Below are 17,840 nucleotides of genomic sequence, written 5' to 3'. Positions count from 1 at the left end.
TCACTAGAAAACCCAGGCTGTTTATGCATAAATAAGTGCAGTTCACCGGGAAGCCGGAGCCCTCCACCCGTGGCCCCAGCCCCTCCCAGACGCCCAGCAGCCACACCGGCCCTTCCTCCACGGGGCCACCCCGCCTCCTGCGCTCAGTGTGGAGCCCTCCTGCCTGTAAGGCCCGCAGCTCCGGGGTGCCCGGCCCTGCCCGGGAGCTGTCCATCCAGGGAGGCCACCCGAACCGATGGCCAGGTGAGCCCGGCAGGTCCCTGGGCTTGTCAGGTAGGCTCAGGTGCCCTCTTCTGAGGCCGAGGGCCCACCAGGCGATGGTGCGGCCCCGGGGCGCCTGGCAGGGCTACCAAGCGACCTGCTCCACTGGCCAGAGGTGGGATGGGCAGTGGGCTCCACGGGCCTAGCAGGAGGCTGCTAGGAGAGGCCTGACCTTTGGCAAGACGGTCGGTGGGTGAGGGGCCCTGTCCTTTCCCAGCGGCCTGGAGGCGGCTGCTGACCCCGGGGCCCCTACAGCTCCTCCGCGGGGATCAGCATCCTCTTCTCCATGTTGCGGCTCTTCCTGCCCCTGCTGGAGCCGACATCTGTGCCAGGGTGGGTGCTGGGCAAGGGGTCCCTGCCCTGGCCGGGTCCCGGGGCCTCGTGTGTGGCCTGCTGCGTGTACTGCTGGTAGGCGGGCGAGAAGTTGTGGATGGCGTCCTGCACGGTGTCCTGCGGGCTCACGGCCTCCTTGAGGCCTCTGGAGATGCTCTGCATGGGTGCCGTGGGGGCTGGCGACAGGCAGCGGGTGGGCTGGGGTGCTCCCTGCGCCCCATCATCTTCCCCCGTGCACCCGGACCCCAGGACCTGACCTGTTCCCCACCAGCCTCGGGGCTGCCTGGGCCAGGGCTCCTGCATCTCCAGGCCCTGGCTTCGGCCAGCAGAGGGTGACTCCTAGGACCCAGAATCCCAGCCCAACTTCTCCACCCCAGCCCAGACCCCCTGCCAGAGGCGGCAGAGAGAGACCGCCGTGAGCTGGCCCCCATCCTCTCTCTGCCCTGGTGTGAACCCTTCACACCCTCGGCCACTCCAGGCTGAGCGGTCCAGGCTCAGGCCACCCCTACCCAAACGGGCCATTCTTTAGGGACACCAGCACCAGCCAGCCCTTGGCCTCTCTGGTCAGGCTGGTCCAGGTACCTGGGTATGGTTGCCGGAGCGCCCAGGCTCAGGCGCTGCGCCAACCCCCTATCACCGAGGGACCCTTGGGGGCCCAAACATCAGGTCCAGCCCATCTCACTCAGTGTTCAGCCCGCCTGCTCGCCGGCCTGCCTGGGCTCTTCCCCTGGACCACGTGCCGGTGAGGCACCTGTCTGGAGCTTGGGTCCTCCATGGGGCCATCTCCCTGCACATCAAGTCGACATTCCCAGGGCCCGTGGGCAAGACGGGGGACAGAGACATGGCGCTGGGGGGCCCGGGGCTGGCGGGGCCCCGGCTACCTGGCGAGCGCTCCTTCTTCTCCGAGTACACCTGGCAGGTGAAGGCGTAGCGCAGGGCGATGGAGGCAAAGAGCATCTCGATACAGATGATGAGGTTCTGGTAGCCGGCGGCTACCGTGCCGGCCCGCACACTGCTCCCATCGATGATCTGGGCCTCAGGGATGACCCCACACCGCTCCAGGATGGCCAGCAGCATCCCTGGGGGACGGTGATGGCCACTCAGGTGCCTGCCCCGGACAGGAGACTGGACTGCAGCCGCCCCCAGCCAGGAGTCCCCCTGAGGCCGGCCTCATGGGCTTGGCGGCGGTCTGCCGGGTCTGAGGTCCAGAGGGGCTGGGAGCCTCCAAAGCCGGGGCCTTGGCACAGCGGACGTCCAAGAACTCCCCGAGCGCCTGTCCTGACCTCTCCCTGGCCCCACCCCTCACCGTCCCCTGAGAAGTGGGGTCTGGCGGTGCCCAGAGCCTGGCCCAGGGCCCGCTGAGGACAAGGCTCCACCGCCCCCGCATGGCCTCTCCCCCACACATTGGGCCAGACCTGCCGGGTGGGGAGCCCACCATCTCCCCCGTGCCGGGGGCTTGGTGGCCTCCCACTGAGAGGGCCGCCTGCTGAGCCGGCTACAGCTGGGGCATCTCTCTGGGCTCCAGCCCCTGCCTCAGGAGCCCCACCCACCCTGCCAGAAAGAGAGGAAGATGACGGCCTTGATGGTGAGGAACTTGAGGACAGGCTCAAAGGGCCGCAGGAGCTCCCTGGTGGCGAAGTAGAAGAGGAACAGGGCGTAGAGGGCCAGGCTCACGGAGGCGTTGTAGATGAGGGTGACGTAGAGGTAACCGCTGTGGATGCTGGGGGCCAGAGCCGGGGCCGGTGGTGAGGGTGGGCCCGCGCCCCCATGCCCTCCTCACCCTGCCAGCTGCGCCATTGGCCTGGGCCCCCAGCCTGGGCACCGGCAGTGGCTCAGACCTGGACCCTCCCTCCAGGGCCTGCAGATGGCACCCTAGGGGAGCGGCAGAGGAGCTGGTTGCAGGGAGTCGTCTCCAGGTCCTGCCCCCTTCCAGGCAAGAGCCCTGCTGCCCCTCCCCCCTCTACCCTCCCAGGCACGGGAACGGCCCCCACGTCGTGGACCCACCATCGTGCGTGGGCGCTTCGTGTGCATGTCAGCAGTACGAGCGTGTGCGCATGCTCATTGTGTGTTCCCATGTGAGAGCACGTGTGTCGGCACATGTGCACGTGTGTGAGGGTGCGTGCGCGTGCGCGTGAGGAGTTCGTGTGGACCCAGGGCAGGGGCACGGGCCAGCGCAGAGCTTGGCTCTCTGGGCCCGAGCGCCCTTAAACCCACGCTCGCCCTCCAGTGGCCCTGCTGCGGGGTAGCGCCGGGGAAGGAGCCCATCGCTGCCTGGGCCGCGAAGCCCCGGAGTCCCCAGGGCATGTCTGTGACAAGGGTCTGTTTGCCACGGCCTTGCCCCCGGCCCTTTCCCAGGAGGAGGAGGGGGAGGGGATTTGGCCCCTGCTGAGCCCTCTGCTGAGCCCTGCCTACCTCCCCTGTGCCCCCCAGGCCCGGCCCGCCCACCCCTCCCTGCCCGCGCGCCAGCCTGGTCTCACTTGAAGTCCCCGTCGTGGTATTTGCCGAACGCCTGCAGGATGATGGTGACCAAGGCCATGATGGGCTTCACAATGCAGAACTGCAGTGTGGCCTGCGGGTGGGGGAGGAGAGTGAGGGGATGGGGGAGGGGCCGAGGACCCCCCAGCACACTGGGCGGTCAGGGGCGGTCAGGGGGCGGCTGGGAAGGGCCGGGCACTCACCTGCTTACAGAAGCGCAGAAACCCGATGGAGTAGGACATGCCCCGAAGGCAGCAGGTGCCGTAGAAGCAGCTGGGCCTGGGGTGAGGGAGTCCCTGAGGTGTGTCCGAGGACACACCCCAGACTGGCCTGGCTGCCCACCCGGGGCGTAGGGGTGCCCGGCGGGCTCTGGGGAGATGCTCACCGGATGGGTTTTCCCCGAATCTCAGCCATGATGCCACTCTCACCCCCCAGGTACTGGAAACAGAGGCTCAGGAAGCTGTAAATGACAAAGGCTGCAGGACAGGGGTGTCGGCAGTGAGCCCGGGCGGTCCACGAGGGCACCCGGCCTGCACGAAGGCTCCCTGGCCGCTCAGAACTCCTTGGCGCCCATTGCCCAGAAGACAGCTGGGGTTCAGCTCGCGCAGCAGGACGCACTCCTCACGGGGGCTCCCGGCCGGGTTCTGGGACCACATGCCATCCCTGGCGGGGGTGGGGCCTGCAGCAGTCACGGCAGCTCTGACGCCCCCCACCCCATCTAGGGCCCGTTCCATTCCACCCCCAGGCTCTGGGCAGGCCCAGCTGCAGTCTCGCCCCCCGCTTGGGAGCCTGGGAGTCTTGTATCGTGAGCACCACTAATCCCGACTGTCCTGCAGGGGCCTCGCTAAGCCAGACTCAGGCCTGGAGGGCGGGGCGCCCCGGGGCAGGCGGGGGGAGTGCAGGCGCCTGGGAGCCCCTCACTCGGCTCCCCCTGCCAGCCCAGCTTGGGGCCACTCTGGGGCCCGGGGAGCTAGCTGTGCTCACCTTCGTAGCAATCCCGCACGGAGTCAAAGTAGACGTAGTGCTGGTGGCCCCCCAGGAGGAGAAGGCTGAGCCAGGAGTCGAAGGCGTAGATGGGGACGATGAAGAGCAGGCGGATGATGTAGCGCTGCTCGTCGGGGACGGTGTAGGAGCGCAGGTGCAGGTAGATCTGGGGGGGCAAGGCAGGCCTGGGGACACGGCCCCCCGCCGCCACGCGGGAGGAAGCAAGGCGGACCTCCCTGGGCCCTGCCCTTAGCGGACTCTGCGCTGGGAACGTGCATTCACTCACGCGCCCATTCATTCATTCATTCAACGAGCATTTCCCCGGGGGCGGGGCATGGGCGGCAGTCACGGCCCCCTCGTGGGCATGACTGGTCTGGGGAGCAGTTTGGCATTTTGACACGGAGGCATTCAAAGGGCTGATACCCTTGGACCCTTTCTAGGGATTTATCCCACGAAACAGATTTATTCAGAAACAAAAGTAGGATTTGCGTTCAAGGACGTTCACGGTAGGGACGCACACGAGGCTGAGCGCGGCGGTGGGGCCCGTGACCGAGATGCAGCCGCGCAGACTGCAGCCCCGAGTCGCCAGCGTGGGGAGACGCTCCGACAGAATGCAATCGGTCACATCAGGATGACAACCTGAGCAGGACCCAGGTGTGTGAAAAAGCAGGGTAAAAATGAAGGGAAAGACATCCCTGGACAAAAGGAAAAGGTGGGTGGTTCTCATGTTCATCTGTATACCTTCTTAGATGGTCCACATTTTCTACGAGGACAAAAAAAAACAGTGACAGGGTCTTTGGAAGGAAGAGGCCCCAGGGAGCCAGGCAAACAGGTAGCTGGCTGTAGTCCCAAGCAACTCTGGGAGGCTTCCCGGAAGAGGTGCCATGAGAGGAGGTGGAGAGAGGGCAGGCAGAGGGCAGGCTGTGTGCAGAGACCCAGCTTCTCAGGGCCCAGCACGGGGAGTGGCGGGGGCAGCCTGGCGTCAGTCAGGCTCCTTATCAGCCACTCCCTCCCCAGCTGGTGCGGCGGGAGGGCACAGCCTGAGCGGCTATCAGGAGATGGACTTCTGCTCCTGGGCTGGCACTGCCTGGCTGAGGGCCTTGGCAAGCCGCTGTTCTCTCTGTCCTTGGTTCCCCGTCTTTAAAGTGAGGGTCCAGTCTCTCTGTCCCATTGAGCTCTGGATGGGTGGGGAGGGTGGGACTCCTCCATGGGAGTGCGGGTGGGGGCGGGGAGGAGGGTGGGGCCTGGGAAGTACCACCCATGGGGTCTCCATCAGCACTGTCCAGGCCGTGGGGCCCCAGGACGCTGGGCTCCAAACACACGTGCCCAGCTGGCACCCAGGATTACAAAAGGTCAGGGCAGGAGACAGAGGACCAAGCCAAGGCCCAGACTGTGGCTGGAACTGGCCCGGACCCAGGGCGTCGGGTGCCCATCCCCCTTACTGCTCCTTGTCCCACAAATCACAGCCGACACCAGACCTAAAGCCATTCTGCCACCAGGGAGGAAGGCATGGCTTCCCTGCAGAGGCAAATGCACCACCCTCCTGTCCGGTCTACCTGTCCAGATGCTCCAGGGCAGCTTGGTAAGACTCAGGGCAAATGCTGCCTCCTCCAGGAAGGCCTCCCCGATGGCCCCAACCTCTTCCGGCTGCTCTCAGCTGCACCCGGCCCACTAATACATTTGCCGTGTCCCCCTTATATTCTGGTTATTTGAGGCCACACCTGGACACGCACCACACAGCAGGCAGCTCTCACTGAGAGGGTACCGCCCTGCCTCGGAGGCCTCTGGCCACCTGCTTCCCTGCCAGCCAGTCTCCTGGCTCACCCCTCCAACCCAGTCCCTATGACAATGCCAGCCAAGTCATGCCAGCAGCTCTGCTCTCAGCTCCCCGCAACGACAGCCTCCCCTGGCTCCAGCACCCCCGGGTGAAAGCCAAACTCCCACATGATGCCAGAGGCCCCTCCTACAGGCCCCGGGTGCCTCCAGCCCAGGCAGCCCTCTCCCTCCCAGCTCTGCTCGTGTCTCTCTGGCGCAGTCCTGGGCTCCCGAGACCCTCCGCTGCCTGAGATGCTCGGGACCCCTCTGCCCAGCCCTGCACTCGGGCGCCACCTCCTGTCACCCGCCCCCTGGCTCTCGCTGCCAGGCCTGGCACCGCTGCATCTCCCCAGCTCTGGGCCCCTCCAGCCAAGCTCTGACCCTGCTTCCACCCCCAGAGCCTGGTCTCACTCCTTACAGAGCCACGTCCCAGCCTCACCAGCTTTCCCGGGGATGCCGCACCTCTGGAGGGGAAGGACCTTTCTGCTCCGGGCTACGTGAGCCTAGGAAAGACCCCGGCCTCTCCCAGCCTCAGTCTTCTCATCCGTGAAAGGGGACAGTACTGCTGACCTCAGTGACCAGGCTGAGGGGCCGACGAAATGCCCCGGGGGAAGGGCCCGGCACCTGGCTGGAGCTCTTCCCTCTGCCTGGAAGAGGCCGCCCACCTTCGGGCCCAGATCTCTCCCTCCCCTGCCCCCTCCCCTGGCCCGATGCTGCCTCCGCGAGCCCCTGGGCGCTGCCCCTCTGGCCCGAAGGCCTCCGAGGTCTGCACCCAGGCCATTGCGCTCGTGGACCCACAGCCCCAGTAGGGCCGGCCAGGGCCAGGCTGAGCTGTGGCTCACGGAGAGTGGTTCCCAAGGGAGCGCGCAGGGGAGGGCTCACCTGGTGGCCGGTGAGCACCAGGGCGGTCCACACAAAGACGCCCGAGATGCCGCGGGCCAGCGCCGTGGTGAGGAAGAGCTGGGAGGCGCCCTGGGAGCTGTTCCCCACGCGGTCCACCTGCAGCCCGGTGGGCACGGCCAGCGGGGGGCTGGACTGCGGCCCGGTTGCCCACATCAGGGGGTCTCCCAGGAGCCCTGAGGCATTAGTCATCTGCAGAGGCGAGGGAGGACACAGACGGGGAGGAGGGAGGGCGAAGGTGCCCGCAGACGCCGGAAGCAGCCCCGGTGCCTGTGGGGGGAGAGAGTGGGCAGGGACGGCGAGGCTGTGCTGAGCGGGCATGCTGGGCTCGGCCACCGTCCCTCCCGGGGGAGTTCCGGTCCGACCCTCCTGCCCTCGTGCCTGGGCTCTGGGCAGCCCTCTGTGTGCAGAGACCCAGGTCCAAGGCCCGGGCCTGGGCGCCCTCTTCCCTGGGGTCAGCCACCTGGGTGCAGACACCAGCTGCCTGACTGTGTCCCGGGGCGATCGGTCCCCACCTCTGGTGTCCCGGGCTTGTGGGGAGCCTGCTTTTCAGGGGCCAAAGACATCTGAGAAAGTCGGGGGGCCCCTGGTGCCCTGCCTACCAGGGGTGGAGTCCGGGAAGCAGGCCAGACGGGGTGGGGAGGCGCCCTGCACCCACAGGGCCTGCCCGAGCGTCTGGTGCCCAGCTCGGCCAGGGCCCCCGGCCACCCCAAGCCCGCTTGCTAGCCCTGGGCGCCCTGTTCCTCAGCTGCTCGTAACCCACCGGGGTGCCGGGCGCCTCCCCCCTCCCTCCAGACCTGGTCACAGGGTCCGGCACCTACCTCTCAGGCAGGAAGCTCCTGGGCCAGTCCTGGGAGGCCCGGCCTCCAGGGAAGCCTGGCTGGTCATTTGTGTGGCCACATGGCCCCCACGGGCGGCCCCCGCGGGGCTGGGACCAGGCTGCCTTCCGGAGGCTGGGCCAGGCCTGGGGACAGGCGGCCGGCACTCCACTCCCGGCGGCCCACCCGAGCCTCCGAGCCTCCGGCTGCGGGGAGGTGCTGGGCGGAGGGGAGGAGTGGAGGGCTGTCCCCTCCCCCTTTGACACTCTATCCCTCCCCCGGCTGTTTGCTCAAGGCAGCTGGCTCCCAGGAACCCGCCTGCGCCAGGTGCCCTCACCTGCCTGCGCCAGAAGGCCAGGCAGCTGCTGCCCGGGCCTGAGCTGGGGGAGGGGTCTGTGTGCGCAATGGGTACGGGCTTCCAGCTGGGGTGATGAAAGTTCTGGAAGGAAAGAGAGGTGGCATGACATCGAGGGTATATTAAGTGCCCCTCTGAAACGGGTACATTTATTATGAGAATTTCCCCTCGGCTAGAAAGGCCCCTGGCCCCGGGAGGTGCCTTGGAAGCATTGCTGGTTTTCTCTGCCAGGGGGTGGGGGGAGGGGAGGAGGGGGTGTGGCTGAGTCACAGACAGGCCACTGGGCCTGCCCTGTGGTCAGCCCTGGGCCAGTGGGAAGGGCTCACCCCCCTGGGCCCTTGGAGGCGCCGGCAGGGTGGGGGGCCTCAGCCGTCTACCACCCTGGGGACTAAGTGCCCACACGGTCCCATCCTTGGTGCCGCCTGACCCTCCCTGCGGCCCTGGATCGTGGGGTCAAGGGGTGGGAGTCAGGGACTCCCACGTGTCCAGGGTCCCCCAAGGGTACAGGAGGGTCCGGGGGGAGGCTGCCAGCCCCTCGGACACACCACCCCGTTCCCCCACCCCTCCGCCCACACTGCCCCCCAGGGGGTCCCCCAGACTCGCCCTGAGGCCCCCATCCTGACTCAGGTAGAGCCCGGGACCTGGCCCGGCTCCCCTCACGACCTGGCCCGGCTCCCCTCACGGCCTCCTCCGGTGCCGACTCTCCTCCTGCCGTCTCGGGTGTCACCTCCTCTCTCTCTTCACCTCTTCAACTTCCACAGGCGCGTCGGGAACCCCGCGCCTTGCCCAGCCCACGCCCTGGACACTGGTGTCCCGCGTGGGCTCCCACTTGGCCCGGCAGGGCTGGCCGGTGTGGTCTGGCCCTTCTCCAGCGGACATGAGTTCCTGCGAGCCCCGCGCCCGCCCCCGAGCCCCGCGTGCCCATGGCGCCCGGACCTGCGGCGCTGTCCGCTCGGCTGCATTTTATAAACCCGGGGTTCCCCTTCCTTCTCTGGCTTCCTGACCCGGTCGCTCCAGAGGCAGCCCCTGCTCTCTGGCCACCTGGGCACACCCCTTCGCCTCGCTGGGCCTCTGCTTTCTCGTCAGCAAAGGTGAGTTTAGGGTCCGCCAGCCCCTGCCTGGGGTATGGCATGCAGGTCCCTGCAATCCCTGGAGACCTGGGACAGCACCCCCTTGCCTTCCCCCTAGCCCCAGACCCCAGACCCCGAGCAGGGCCACATGCCAGGCGCAGCCGGGAGCCACAGGGCCCCGGGGTGGGTAAGGCGGGCTTCACCGGCTTAGAGGGCACGACTGACACGGGTACCGGGTCTGGGGGAGCAAGGGACTTGGCACCCCGGTCCCAGGAGGGGCCGGGGAGAGGCTGACCCTGCGGCCTCCCATGGGGCTCTCCGGCCGAACGAGGCCCCACCCCTGGCGGCTGCTCTCACAGGCAGCAGCCACTCGGGAGAGGCGGCCTGGCCGGCCTGGCCTGATTTCCCTGCCTGGGGCTGGACGCTGACCAAGCCTCTCGCAGGACAGACCTGCCGCCCAGACGCGGGCGGCTGACGCCTCTGACCGCTGTTTACCGTGACCAGGTGACTGGGCCCTGGGCAGCTCCCGGCTCTGCTGTGGGGTGGCCGAGGAGCCTCGGGCCAGTCACAGACCTCAACACCCCGCTCCCCACGCCTGCCCTTCACCCCAGGGACCTAATGGCCTCATTGTGGCACCGAACCTCCTTCCAGGCTCCCCCGCTGTGCCAGCCCCCCTTCTAGGCCGGCCTGCCATTTCCGGTGGCACACGGCTCTCTCCCACGGGGGACAGGCTCTCCCCTCCTGCCTTCCCTGAGCCAGGCCCTTCCAGCTCTGAGCTGCCCACTCTGGGCTCCAGAGACGGGGCTGGAGGACAGGGTGGTGGGAGGCGTCCTGACACGCCCCCTTCCCCAGGCCGGCCCACCAAGGAGTGGCAGATGGGATTTGGCCCTGGGCTTTGGTGGTGGCCCACACAATGGCCACTGACTCAGCTAATGCCACCACAGCCTGGGCCGGGGCGACTGCAGAGGCCCCCAGCACACCTCTGCAGCCTGGGGACCCCGGAGCCACTCCGCCCCTTTCTCTGGGCCTCAGGGGCCGGGGGGCTGAGGGTCCTTCCAGCACTAGTTTGGGGGCAATTTGGGAAGCTGTGCCTCCCCGTGTCCAAGGTGCTGGCCCCTCTGGGCAGGGCACTGGGCCCCCAAAGCCGGCAGGAGCAGGGCCCTGGGTCCGACACGAGGGCTGGGACCCTGGCCTGGCCTCTCACCGTGTCTGTGACTTAGGGCCAACCGTGGGCCTCTCTGAGCGTCAGTTTCCACGGGTGACGGCCGGCCGTGTGCAGCAGGTCAGCCCTGGTAAGAGCGGGGACTCGGGAGGCTTTGCCCACTCCTCTCACAGGCTGCTGGCGCTGGGGGCTGGGCGCGGGGTCCCGCCAGCCTCGGGCACTTGGGTGGTCTCCCTCTACTTCTGGGCTGCCGGGCCGACCAGCCCTGCCCTGCAGCCCAGCGGGACCCACCTGGGGCCTCGGAGGCTTCTCTCTTCACCCCGTAGGCCTCCCGTCCTCCGTCCTGCCCAGGCCAGGCCGAGCCCCTCCCCAGGCCTGTTGCCTTGGTCCCCAGGGAGAGCCTGTGACTGCCCAGGGCCTGTCCGTACCTGCCCGCTGCCCCAGAGCGAGCTGCCCCAGCCCTGGGGGGCACCCTTCCGTGAGGACCTGGGGCAGGGGTGCCGACCTGGGCCTGGCCCGGCTGGGCTGGCCTGAGACCCTTTCTGGTCACCAGGTGGCATCCTGGGGCCTGGCAGGCGGCAAGGCCTCTGGGGTAGAGATGGGGTGGGGATGGAGCAGCTGTGAGTCTCAGAATTTCAGGGTGTGGGCGCTTCTCTCCAGGGGTGCACGGGGCCCCAGGCTGGACACCACACCTCTCCCGTGGCTGTGCGTGCACACACACGTGTACACACACGTACACACACGTGTACACACAGGCACACACACGTGTACACACACACGTGTACACACACACGTGTACACACAGGCACACGTGTACACACAGGCACACACACGCACAGCTCACCTCCCTGGTGGCTCCCTTGGCCATCTGGCCAGACCCCAGGTCTGTCGCAGGTCTCCAGGCCTGAGGGGGCGACCAGGGTTGTCCGGCCCCGCCACCGGGCCCCCAGGTCTCTGCCGTCCCTCCTCACAGCAGCCTGGGTCAGTCTGATACGATTGCTACTGGCAAAGCGCTGGCCTTGCCCCAGACCCAGAAAACCCCTCCCTGCTGCCCGCCCCACCCGTCCTGCCAGGCCGGCCCTACCTGCCCAGGTAGCCCGGCCACACCCTCCACCATGCCCTGCCCAGGTTCGGGACCAGCCGTCCCTCCCCCCACCGTCCAGCGGGCTGTTGAGTCTCCGACACCCAGGCGTGGCTCTTTCCTGGACCACTGACCGGGTGTAGCTCTGGCTGCTTCATCTCCCTGGCCCATCTGTGTAGGTGGGGGGGCTCCCACGCCCACTTCAGAGGTGCAACGAGGGTTAAACAGGGTGATGCAGCATCCGCCGCGCGTGGAGCTGGGATGTCCACCCCCCACCCCGCCCCGTTCACGCTGCTCCGTTTTCCTTTCTCTGGTCCCTTCGCCCCTTGATGCCCCACATCGGGGAGGGCCCTCCTGCCTGTTCGCTCCCCCACCTCCCCCGTGCTCCGGCGCCCCCCGTCTTCCCACAGTCCTTCTGGAATTTATGAGTCCCCACACAAGACCGGGGCTCCCCTCTGCTTCTGGCTGTGATCGCGGGGCCTCGACGACAATGCCCACGCCTGCTCTGAATTCGTTCTGATCCATCTGGCCGGCACTCTCGTCAGCTACCCGGCACCCGCTCCTGACGTCCGATTTCACTGCAAGGCGCTACGCCAGTTTATCCAGCTGGGCCCCGCGGTCACTGCCTTATTCCGCGGGTTATTTGTCATAATTGGTTCAGGTGGATCCAGGGCTCTGTCAAACCCTGGATAAGCTGCTCAGACTGGTAACCATGGGCGGCCGCCCTCCTGGCCTCTCTTGACCGCCGAAGGTACCCACTGGCCCGCCCTTGACTCTGAACTGTAGCCACAGGCCCATGTCCACTTAGGAAAAGGGAGCTAGAGGGAGGGGAACTTGGGGTTCTCTACTTGTAGCTCAGCAGGAAACCGTGTCGGGTGAATCATACCGCGTTGGTCCAAGGGCACGGCCTTGAAAAAGGGAAACTCATCCACCAGTCCATGCCGCAGGGGCTGGCAAATCAGCCCCACGTTCACTATTTACGTTTGGCCATAAACTGCTGGAAGTTGTAATTACAGTTTGATCGCTGGGCAAGCACCATATGCACCCTTTCCATCTAGAGGAATAACGATTCCCACAAAGCCGACGGCTCTGCCTGCGGAAACTGCGGCTTTCTCGGCCTCTTTACCGGAGAATGTATCTCTCCTCCTGAATTACAGCACCTGGGAGCAGAGCAACGAGGAAAGCCAAGGGCCAAATGCCTTTTCGTACGAGTCGCGTGTCTTGATTTATAAGGCAGAGCAGAGCAGTGAGGCACTGGCTTCAGTGACGGAAGCCTTTGGGCTCAGCCCGTATTCTGTAATAGCTACCAGACAGCCTCGGGCAGCTGTAAGTGCTCCTCGGGAAGGCGCTGGGGACCCTGGTTTCAATTATACGTCAGTTGCCCCACCATGTTCCGGGCGGGCAACCGCGGGACTGTGCAAACGACAGGGGCTCAGGTGTGTTTGCATCCTGGGGCCACCACTGATCACCTGGGGGTCTGGGCGACCCGCCCTGTCCTGCTGAGCCTCGACTTTCTCCACGGCCTACCTGCCTCTTAAGGGCAGTCATGAGGACTAGGTGGCGTGTGCACCGCCAGGGCCTGGCTCGCAGGAGGCCCCCGCACGGAGACTGAATCAGAGCCAGGCAGAAGCACCGAGGCAAGTCTGCCTTCAGCGTGGACAAGGCGGTTGGCCCACGCCTCAGAGAGAAAGGGGTCCAAAATGAGTGTCAGCGAGGGCCCGGGTGACGGGTGACCGGCGTGGACTCCAGGCTCTCCGCCCACGTGAAATCCCAGACCCGCTGCTCGGTGGCAGCCACGCCTCAGTTTCCTCATCTGACATGTAGATGAGAGCAGCGGCCTCGCGGGGTCGTCGTGAGGATTAAACGTGTTACCACGACTGCATGAAGGGCTGACCCCAGACCTCACCAACAGGCAGCGTGGGCCAGTCCTGTCGTTGTGCACTTAGGGGCCAAATCAGAAAACTACAGCTGCAAATCTGAATTTAGCCCCAAGCTGGAGCCCGGCCCACGGTTCAGGTTCCCCGCTGGTCAAGCGAGAGAAGCATGTTTCCACGGACAGACACATCTGATTGTTAGATGAGGGGTGTGCCTAATTACAGGCTGATTCTGAGCGAGGAGGCTCCGGCCCGGTTGTGCTCCAGTGTCATCGGACAGTGCCCTGCCCTTGCCCCTGGCCCAGGTGCCGGTTCTCCAGGGGTTGCCCGCCCACTGGACCTGCTGACGCCCCGCACATCTCCTTTACTCCAGTGCCTGTGTCCCCACACCTGCTATGAACTGTGTCACCTTTGGGGTCCTCACACGTGGATGGACAGGGCCTTCCCTTCTTCTCCAGTTGGTCAGCTGTTTTCTGGCTTTTAAAACTAGTGTCCGTCCAGGCCCTCCCAGTGCAGACGCCAGGTGGGATCTTCTCAGGAGAAAGACTGGACTGAGAGCAAGCAGGGAGGGAGGTGCAAGGCTGTGGAGATGTTACACCGCAGTCCCTGAGCCGGATTTGGCCACCAAGGAGCCCTGTGTCTCCCGGGGTGGGTCTGCCTGTTTCCCTCGGTCGGGGGTCGGGCCCTGGGCCCCTCAGGCTCCCCGCACAGGAGCCCGCGAGGTGCCGAGCCTGCTCGGGCATCAGCGCCCGCTCTGGGAAGTCTGGCGGATCCCCACGTGCGACTCCCTGGCCCTTCTGATGCTGAGGCCGCCTGGTCACCACGTGAGCCTGGTGTGCACCTGTGGATTCACCCGACTGTCCCCAGAGGGGATGTGAGCTCTGCAGGCTGATGGTCCCCCCCCCGGGAGGCTGCTGAAGGAATGAGCCCTTGAAGACAGCTTTCCTCCGTCCCACCTTCAACAAACTCACTAAGTTCTTTTCAAGTTGGACCAGCAGTGCAGCCTCTCCCATCACCTGTCCTCAGCCGGGGTTTCTAAAATCAGACTCAGGGGCTTCCCTGGTGGCGCAGTGGTTGAGAGTCCGCCTGCCGATGCAGGGGACACGGGTTCGTGCCCCGGTCCGGGAAGATCCCACATGCCATGGAGCGGCTGGGCCCGTGAGCCATGGGAGAGGCCACAACAGTGAGAGGCCTGCGTACCGCAAAATAAATAAATAAATAAATAAAATCAGACTCAGGATTCCAGAGGCTTTTGGTTCCAAGAAAACCAAATTAAAACATCCTTTCTGATCTCAAACACTCGGATCCACCCCCGGTGTTCCCCGGAAGGGCATCCTGGCTGCCCACTCCGTTTCAGGATCCCAGCTGGTCTCCGCTTCCAGACCCCGGCTCTCACCTCAACTCTCCTGCTGCCCCTCTTCTCTCATGAGACTAAGAGTCAAACGGTACAAAGATTTACCGGTCTGGTCTCTAGTACGACCAGTGGCTCAGGTCACCACATCTGGAGGGATGAGGGAGCCCAGGTGGGTCCCAGGCCTGGGCACCTACAGGCCGTCTTCTGTGGCAGACACGCTGTCCTGAAGGCAAGCCTCGCCTCGCGCTTCCACCAACCCTTGGGGTATCTCCAAAGGGCAAACCCAGCCTGACTTGGAAGCCTTCAGTAGCTCCTTGCAGCTCAGGATCAAGTCCCAAGGGCTCAGCAAACACAGAAGGCCCTGGCCACCTGTCCCCAGCCCTCGGGCTTCACGTTCAGCCGGCCCCCAACACCCTACAATCTGTGCTTCTCCCGCCCCCTGGCCTTTGCTAGAAACACCCTCCTCCCGCGTCAGGATCCCCTTGCTACAGAGCCTTCCCTGGGCAGCGGGGCGCTGCCTGGTCTGCCCCACGCGGGCCCTCCCCGGCTGACCCTGTGCCCGTGGGGTGACGCACGTCTGCCCCCAGCCTTCAAGGACGTGGCTCCGGAGGCTAGGGTACCAGCACACAGTGAGAACTCGAGCAGCGTCTGTGGAACGGAAGGCTCAGAGAAGTCACGGGCAGAGGGGCAGGATGAGAGTGCGAGCAGAGCCGGATGCCGGGAGCCGAGTGTTCACCCAACAGGTTCTCTTCCCCGCTGTGGTTCACTACAGTGAGCGTACACGTGTGCCTGAAGGGTTCTCTTCCCCGCTGTGGTTCACCACAGTGAGCGTACACTGTGCCTGAAGGAAGGGCTCTCTGCCCCGCAGTGAGCGTACACTGTGCCTGAAGGGCTCTCTTCCCCGTGGTGAGCGTACACTGTGCCTGAAGGGCTCTCCGCCCCGCTGTGGCTCCCCGCGGTGAGCCTACACTGTGCCTGCAGGAAGGGCTCTCTTCCCCGCCGTGAGCACACACTGTGCCTGAGGTTTGGTAACGTTGTTACGGGCGGTGAGCGCACACTGTGCCTGAGGTTTGGTAACGTTGTTACGGGTGGTGAGCGCACACTGTGCCTGAGGTTTGGTAACGTTGTTACGGGCGGTGAGCGCACACTGTGCCTGCAGGAAGGGCTCTCCCCCCGTGGTGAGTGCACGCTGCGCCTGAGGTTTGGCGACGCTGTTAAGGGCGGTGAGCGCACACTGTGCCTGAGGTTTGGTAACGTTGTTAAGGGCGGTGAGCGCACACTGTACCTGCAGGAAGGGCTCTCCCCCCCGTGGTGAGCGCACGCTGCGCCTGAGGTTTGGCGACGCTGTTAAGGGCGGCGTTTTGGGACACACATTTATTTTTAAGAAAAGAAAATTTCCCCCAACAATTCGTCTGCACAACAATTCGGCCATGACTCGTTCCGCCAATTCTCAAACATGTGCAACCGTGTGGACCCAGGGAGGACCGCTTACAACGCCCCAGGACACATTCCACGTCCTCCCTCCACAGGTGACGCCAGCCCCCAAACCAAAGTCGGCCCGAGACGTGCATGTTTCTTCCAGCTTCAAGGACCAAAACCAGATAAAGGCACTCCTTCTGACTGAGGAGGGTCTTCAAATCCTTGAGAGGGCGTCTGAGTTGCCACGTGGCCCTGCTGGACAGCAGGGGTGGTTACTCCGCGGTCACCACACCTGGCACGTCCGGATCTCCTCTTTCAAGGCCGTCACCCCCGCCATGCTCTTGTCCTTTACGGCTAGGGCGAGAAGGACTGCTCTGTTTCCAGCTTCCTGAGACACAAACGCCACCAGATTCTTTGCGAAGACATGGACGAGAGGCTGGCGAAGGCAAGGAGAGACCACTTTAACTGCAAGAAACCTGTTTTCTTCTTACTGCCTTCACCGAGTACCCCTGAGGGACCCAGAAGGGCTTCCCACACCACCATTAAAGCACCACCCGGTAAGTCCAGCGCGACAGCGATTCAGATTCAACAAGACTCTCCAGACACTCCAGTCATAAACACACTGCTAAGGAGCATCATAGATCTGTCTCCTCAGTGCTTTCTGGCTCCTGTCTCTTCTGGCTATTTTTACTCTGGAAGGACCCATGTGGGTCTGCAGAGGGAAACCCTGTCAAATGTCACAGGCGACCTTTCCTGAGCGGAGTAGGCACTCACCACCATAACGTGCTATGACAGCGTCAGAATGAGGGGAGGCCTACGTTACAGAATCAGCTCGTCCGGGAACAGCAGCCCCCAAGGGCAGGCGGGTGCCCTCAAGTGCACGGAGGCTGCGGAAAATGCTGTCCTGGGCTGGAGGCAGGTCTCGCCTACCAGATGCTCCACATCCGTACAGACAAATTACAGGCACGGGGAGCCCTTCCCAACCACTTTACCTCGTCCTGCCCGAGAAGGACTTTAGTGGTCAGCACGGGCTTGCCGACGTCACTGGTCACATTGCTGGGTTCCAGGGAGACCAGGGTACCCATCTTCCCGAACTGGGTCACCACCACCAGGATGTGAGTGCTGAAGGCTGTACAGACCACCTGGGTGGGGACCCCACACACCACTGCAGTCTTCTCTTTCGATATCACCAATGGCTTACCTTCCATAGCTGGGACTGCTCGATGGCGCCTTCAGTTTACGTTAAAAAGATAGAAAAAAAAAAAGAGTCAATCGATCAATGGCAGGTAGCCTTGAGGCTCCAAGAATAAGCAATATTGGGCATTAAAACAGAAACACAAGTAGGCCCATTCAAAAGCCTGTGCCTCTTCATCCATACAGGCTTCATTCGCCCGGAACTTTCTGGATCCCTTAACTAGACACATACGTATAAACAGACAGGCGGGATGTCAAAATACACTTTCGCCTCAGGAGGCAGGTGAGAACTCCCCTTCCCCACGCGTCGGCCCCCGCCGTCCTGCATCACTGTGACCCCCACCGCATCCCAACGGCTCTCATTTGAGTCTTGGGGGCCTCAGTCGTGCCATCGCGCGGGGGTGGGGGTGGGGGGAGTAAGCGCCGCAGGTGCAGAAACCCGGCGGAGCGGGTGGCGGCGCCCGCGTCACCCCTCTAGTCCGCACACTGAGGTTTCGTTTTCTGCGTTTAGGGAAACCATCGGCCCCATGGGAGAAGCAGCACCCCCCCCCCCCCCCCCACCAAGGCGGAGGGCAGAGGGCGGCTGGAGCCGCCCGGGGCCCGTGGGGACGCCCACCCCCTCCTCCCCCGTCCGGCCCTGCCAGATACCCAGCAGCCCCGCCGCCCGCCACGCAGCCAGCACTCACCGCGCCACGCCCGGAAGTGACGCACGTGGGCAATGCGGGCCCGCCCCCCGGCAAACCCC

At 64.9% G+C, this 17,840-nt stretch overlaps 2 protein-coding genes across 8 annotated transcripts; both read right to left on the bottom strand.

Moving 5' to 3' along the window:
• On the bottom strand, nt 1–7,817 carry TMEM184A (transmembrane protein 184A). Of its 4 annotated transcripts, none has more exons than XM_060032561.1 (9): nt 7,590–7,812; nt 6,751–7,038; nt 4,054–4,219; nt 3,455–3,545; nt 3,273–3,348; nt 3,072–3,163; nt 2,145–2,314; nt 1,476–1,673; nt 1–770 (listed from the first exon to the last, which is right to left on the bottom strand). In XM_060032561.1, the coding sequence occupies exons 2-9, from the start codon at nt 6,958–6,960 to the stop codon at nt 511–513; spliced, it is 1,263 nt and encodes a 420-aa protein (XP_059888544.1). In that variant the 5' UTR covers nt 6,961–7,038; nt 7,590–7,812; the 3' UTR covers nt 1–510. The 4 variants fall into 4 exon arrangements, with proteins under 4 accessions (XP_059888544.1, XP_059888546.1, XP_059888548.1 ...); XM_060032563.1 differs by having other exon boundaries at nt 6,751–6,960; XM_060032565.1 differs by lacking the exon at nt 7,590–7,812 and adding an exon at nt 4,795–4,816 and having other exon boundaries at nt 6,751–6,912.
• Nucleotides 7,818–15,839: 8,022 nt separating this feature from the next.
• Nucleotides 15,840–17,801, bottom strand: PSMG3 (proteasome assembly chaperone 3). Of its 4 annotated transcripts, none has more exons than XM_060033222.1 (3): nt 17,782–17,801; nt 16,894–17,131; nt 15,840–16,337 (listed from the first exon to the last, which is right to left on the bottom strand). In XM_060033222.1, exons 2-3 carry the CDS (start codon nt 17,107–17,109, stop codon nt 16,185–16,187), a joined length of 369 nt encoding a protein of 122 aa, XP_059889205.1. In that variant the 5' UTR covers nt 17,110–17,131; nt 17,782–17,801; the 3' UTR covers nt 15,840–16,184. The 4 variants fall into 4 exon arrangements, 3 of the variants coding, with proteins under 3 accessions (XP_059889205.1, XP_059889204.1, XP_059889203.1); XM_060033221.1 differs by lacking the exon at nt 17,782–17,801 and adding an exon at nt 17,744–17,770; XM_060033220.1 differs by lacking the exon at nt 17,782–17,801 and adding an exon at nt 17,328–17,665.
• Nucleotides 17,802–17,840: the final 39 nt, after the last annotated feature.

This window comes from Delphinus delphis, chromosome 15, assembly GCF_949987515.2.
Source record: "Delphinus delphis chromosome 15, mDelDel1.2, whole genome shotgun sequence".
Taxonomy (NCBI): domain Eukaryota; kingdom Metazoa; phylum Chordata; class Mammalia; order Artiodactyla; family Delphinidae; genus Delphinus; species Delphinus delphis.
This window is presented reverse-complemented; position numbering and strand designations above follow the sequence as displayed.

Excerpts from the sequence above, each read along its gene's own strand:
- TMEM184A (XM_060032561.1), bottom strand. The coding sequence starts at position 6,960 with ATGACTAATGCCTCAGGGCTCCTGGGAGACCCCCTGATGTGGGCAACC. Across the intron at positions 3,349-3,454 it reads ATTCGGGGAAAACCCATCCG|GCCCAGCTGCTTCTACGGCA; the intron begins GTGAGCATCTCC and ends CCCTCACCCCAG. Across the intron at positions 771-1,475 it reads GAAGAAGGAGCGCTCGCCAG|CCCCCACGGCACCCATGCAG; the intron begins GTAGCCGGGGCC and ends GCCTGTCGCCAG.
- PSMG3 (XM_060033222.1), bottom strand. The coding sequence starts at position 17,109 with ATGGAAGGTAAGCCATTGGTGATATCGAAAGAGAAGACTGCAGTGGTG. Across the intron at positions 16,338-16,893 it reads TCCTTCTCGGGCAGGACGAG|CCTCTCGTCCATGTCTTCGC; the intron begins GTAAAGTGGTTG and ends TGCCTTCGCCAG.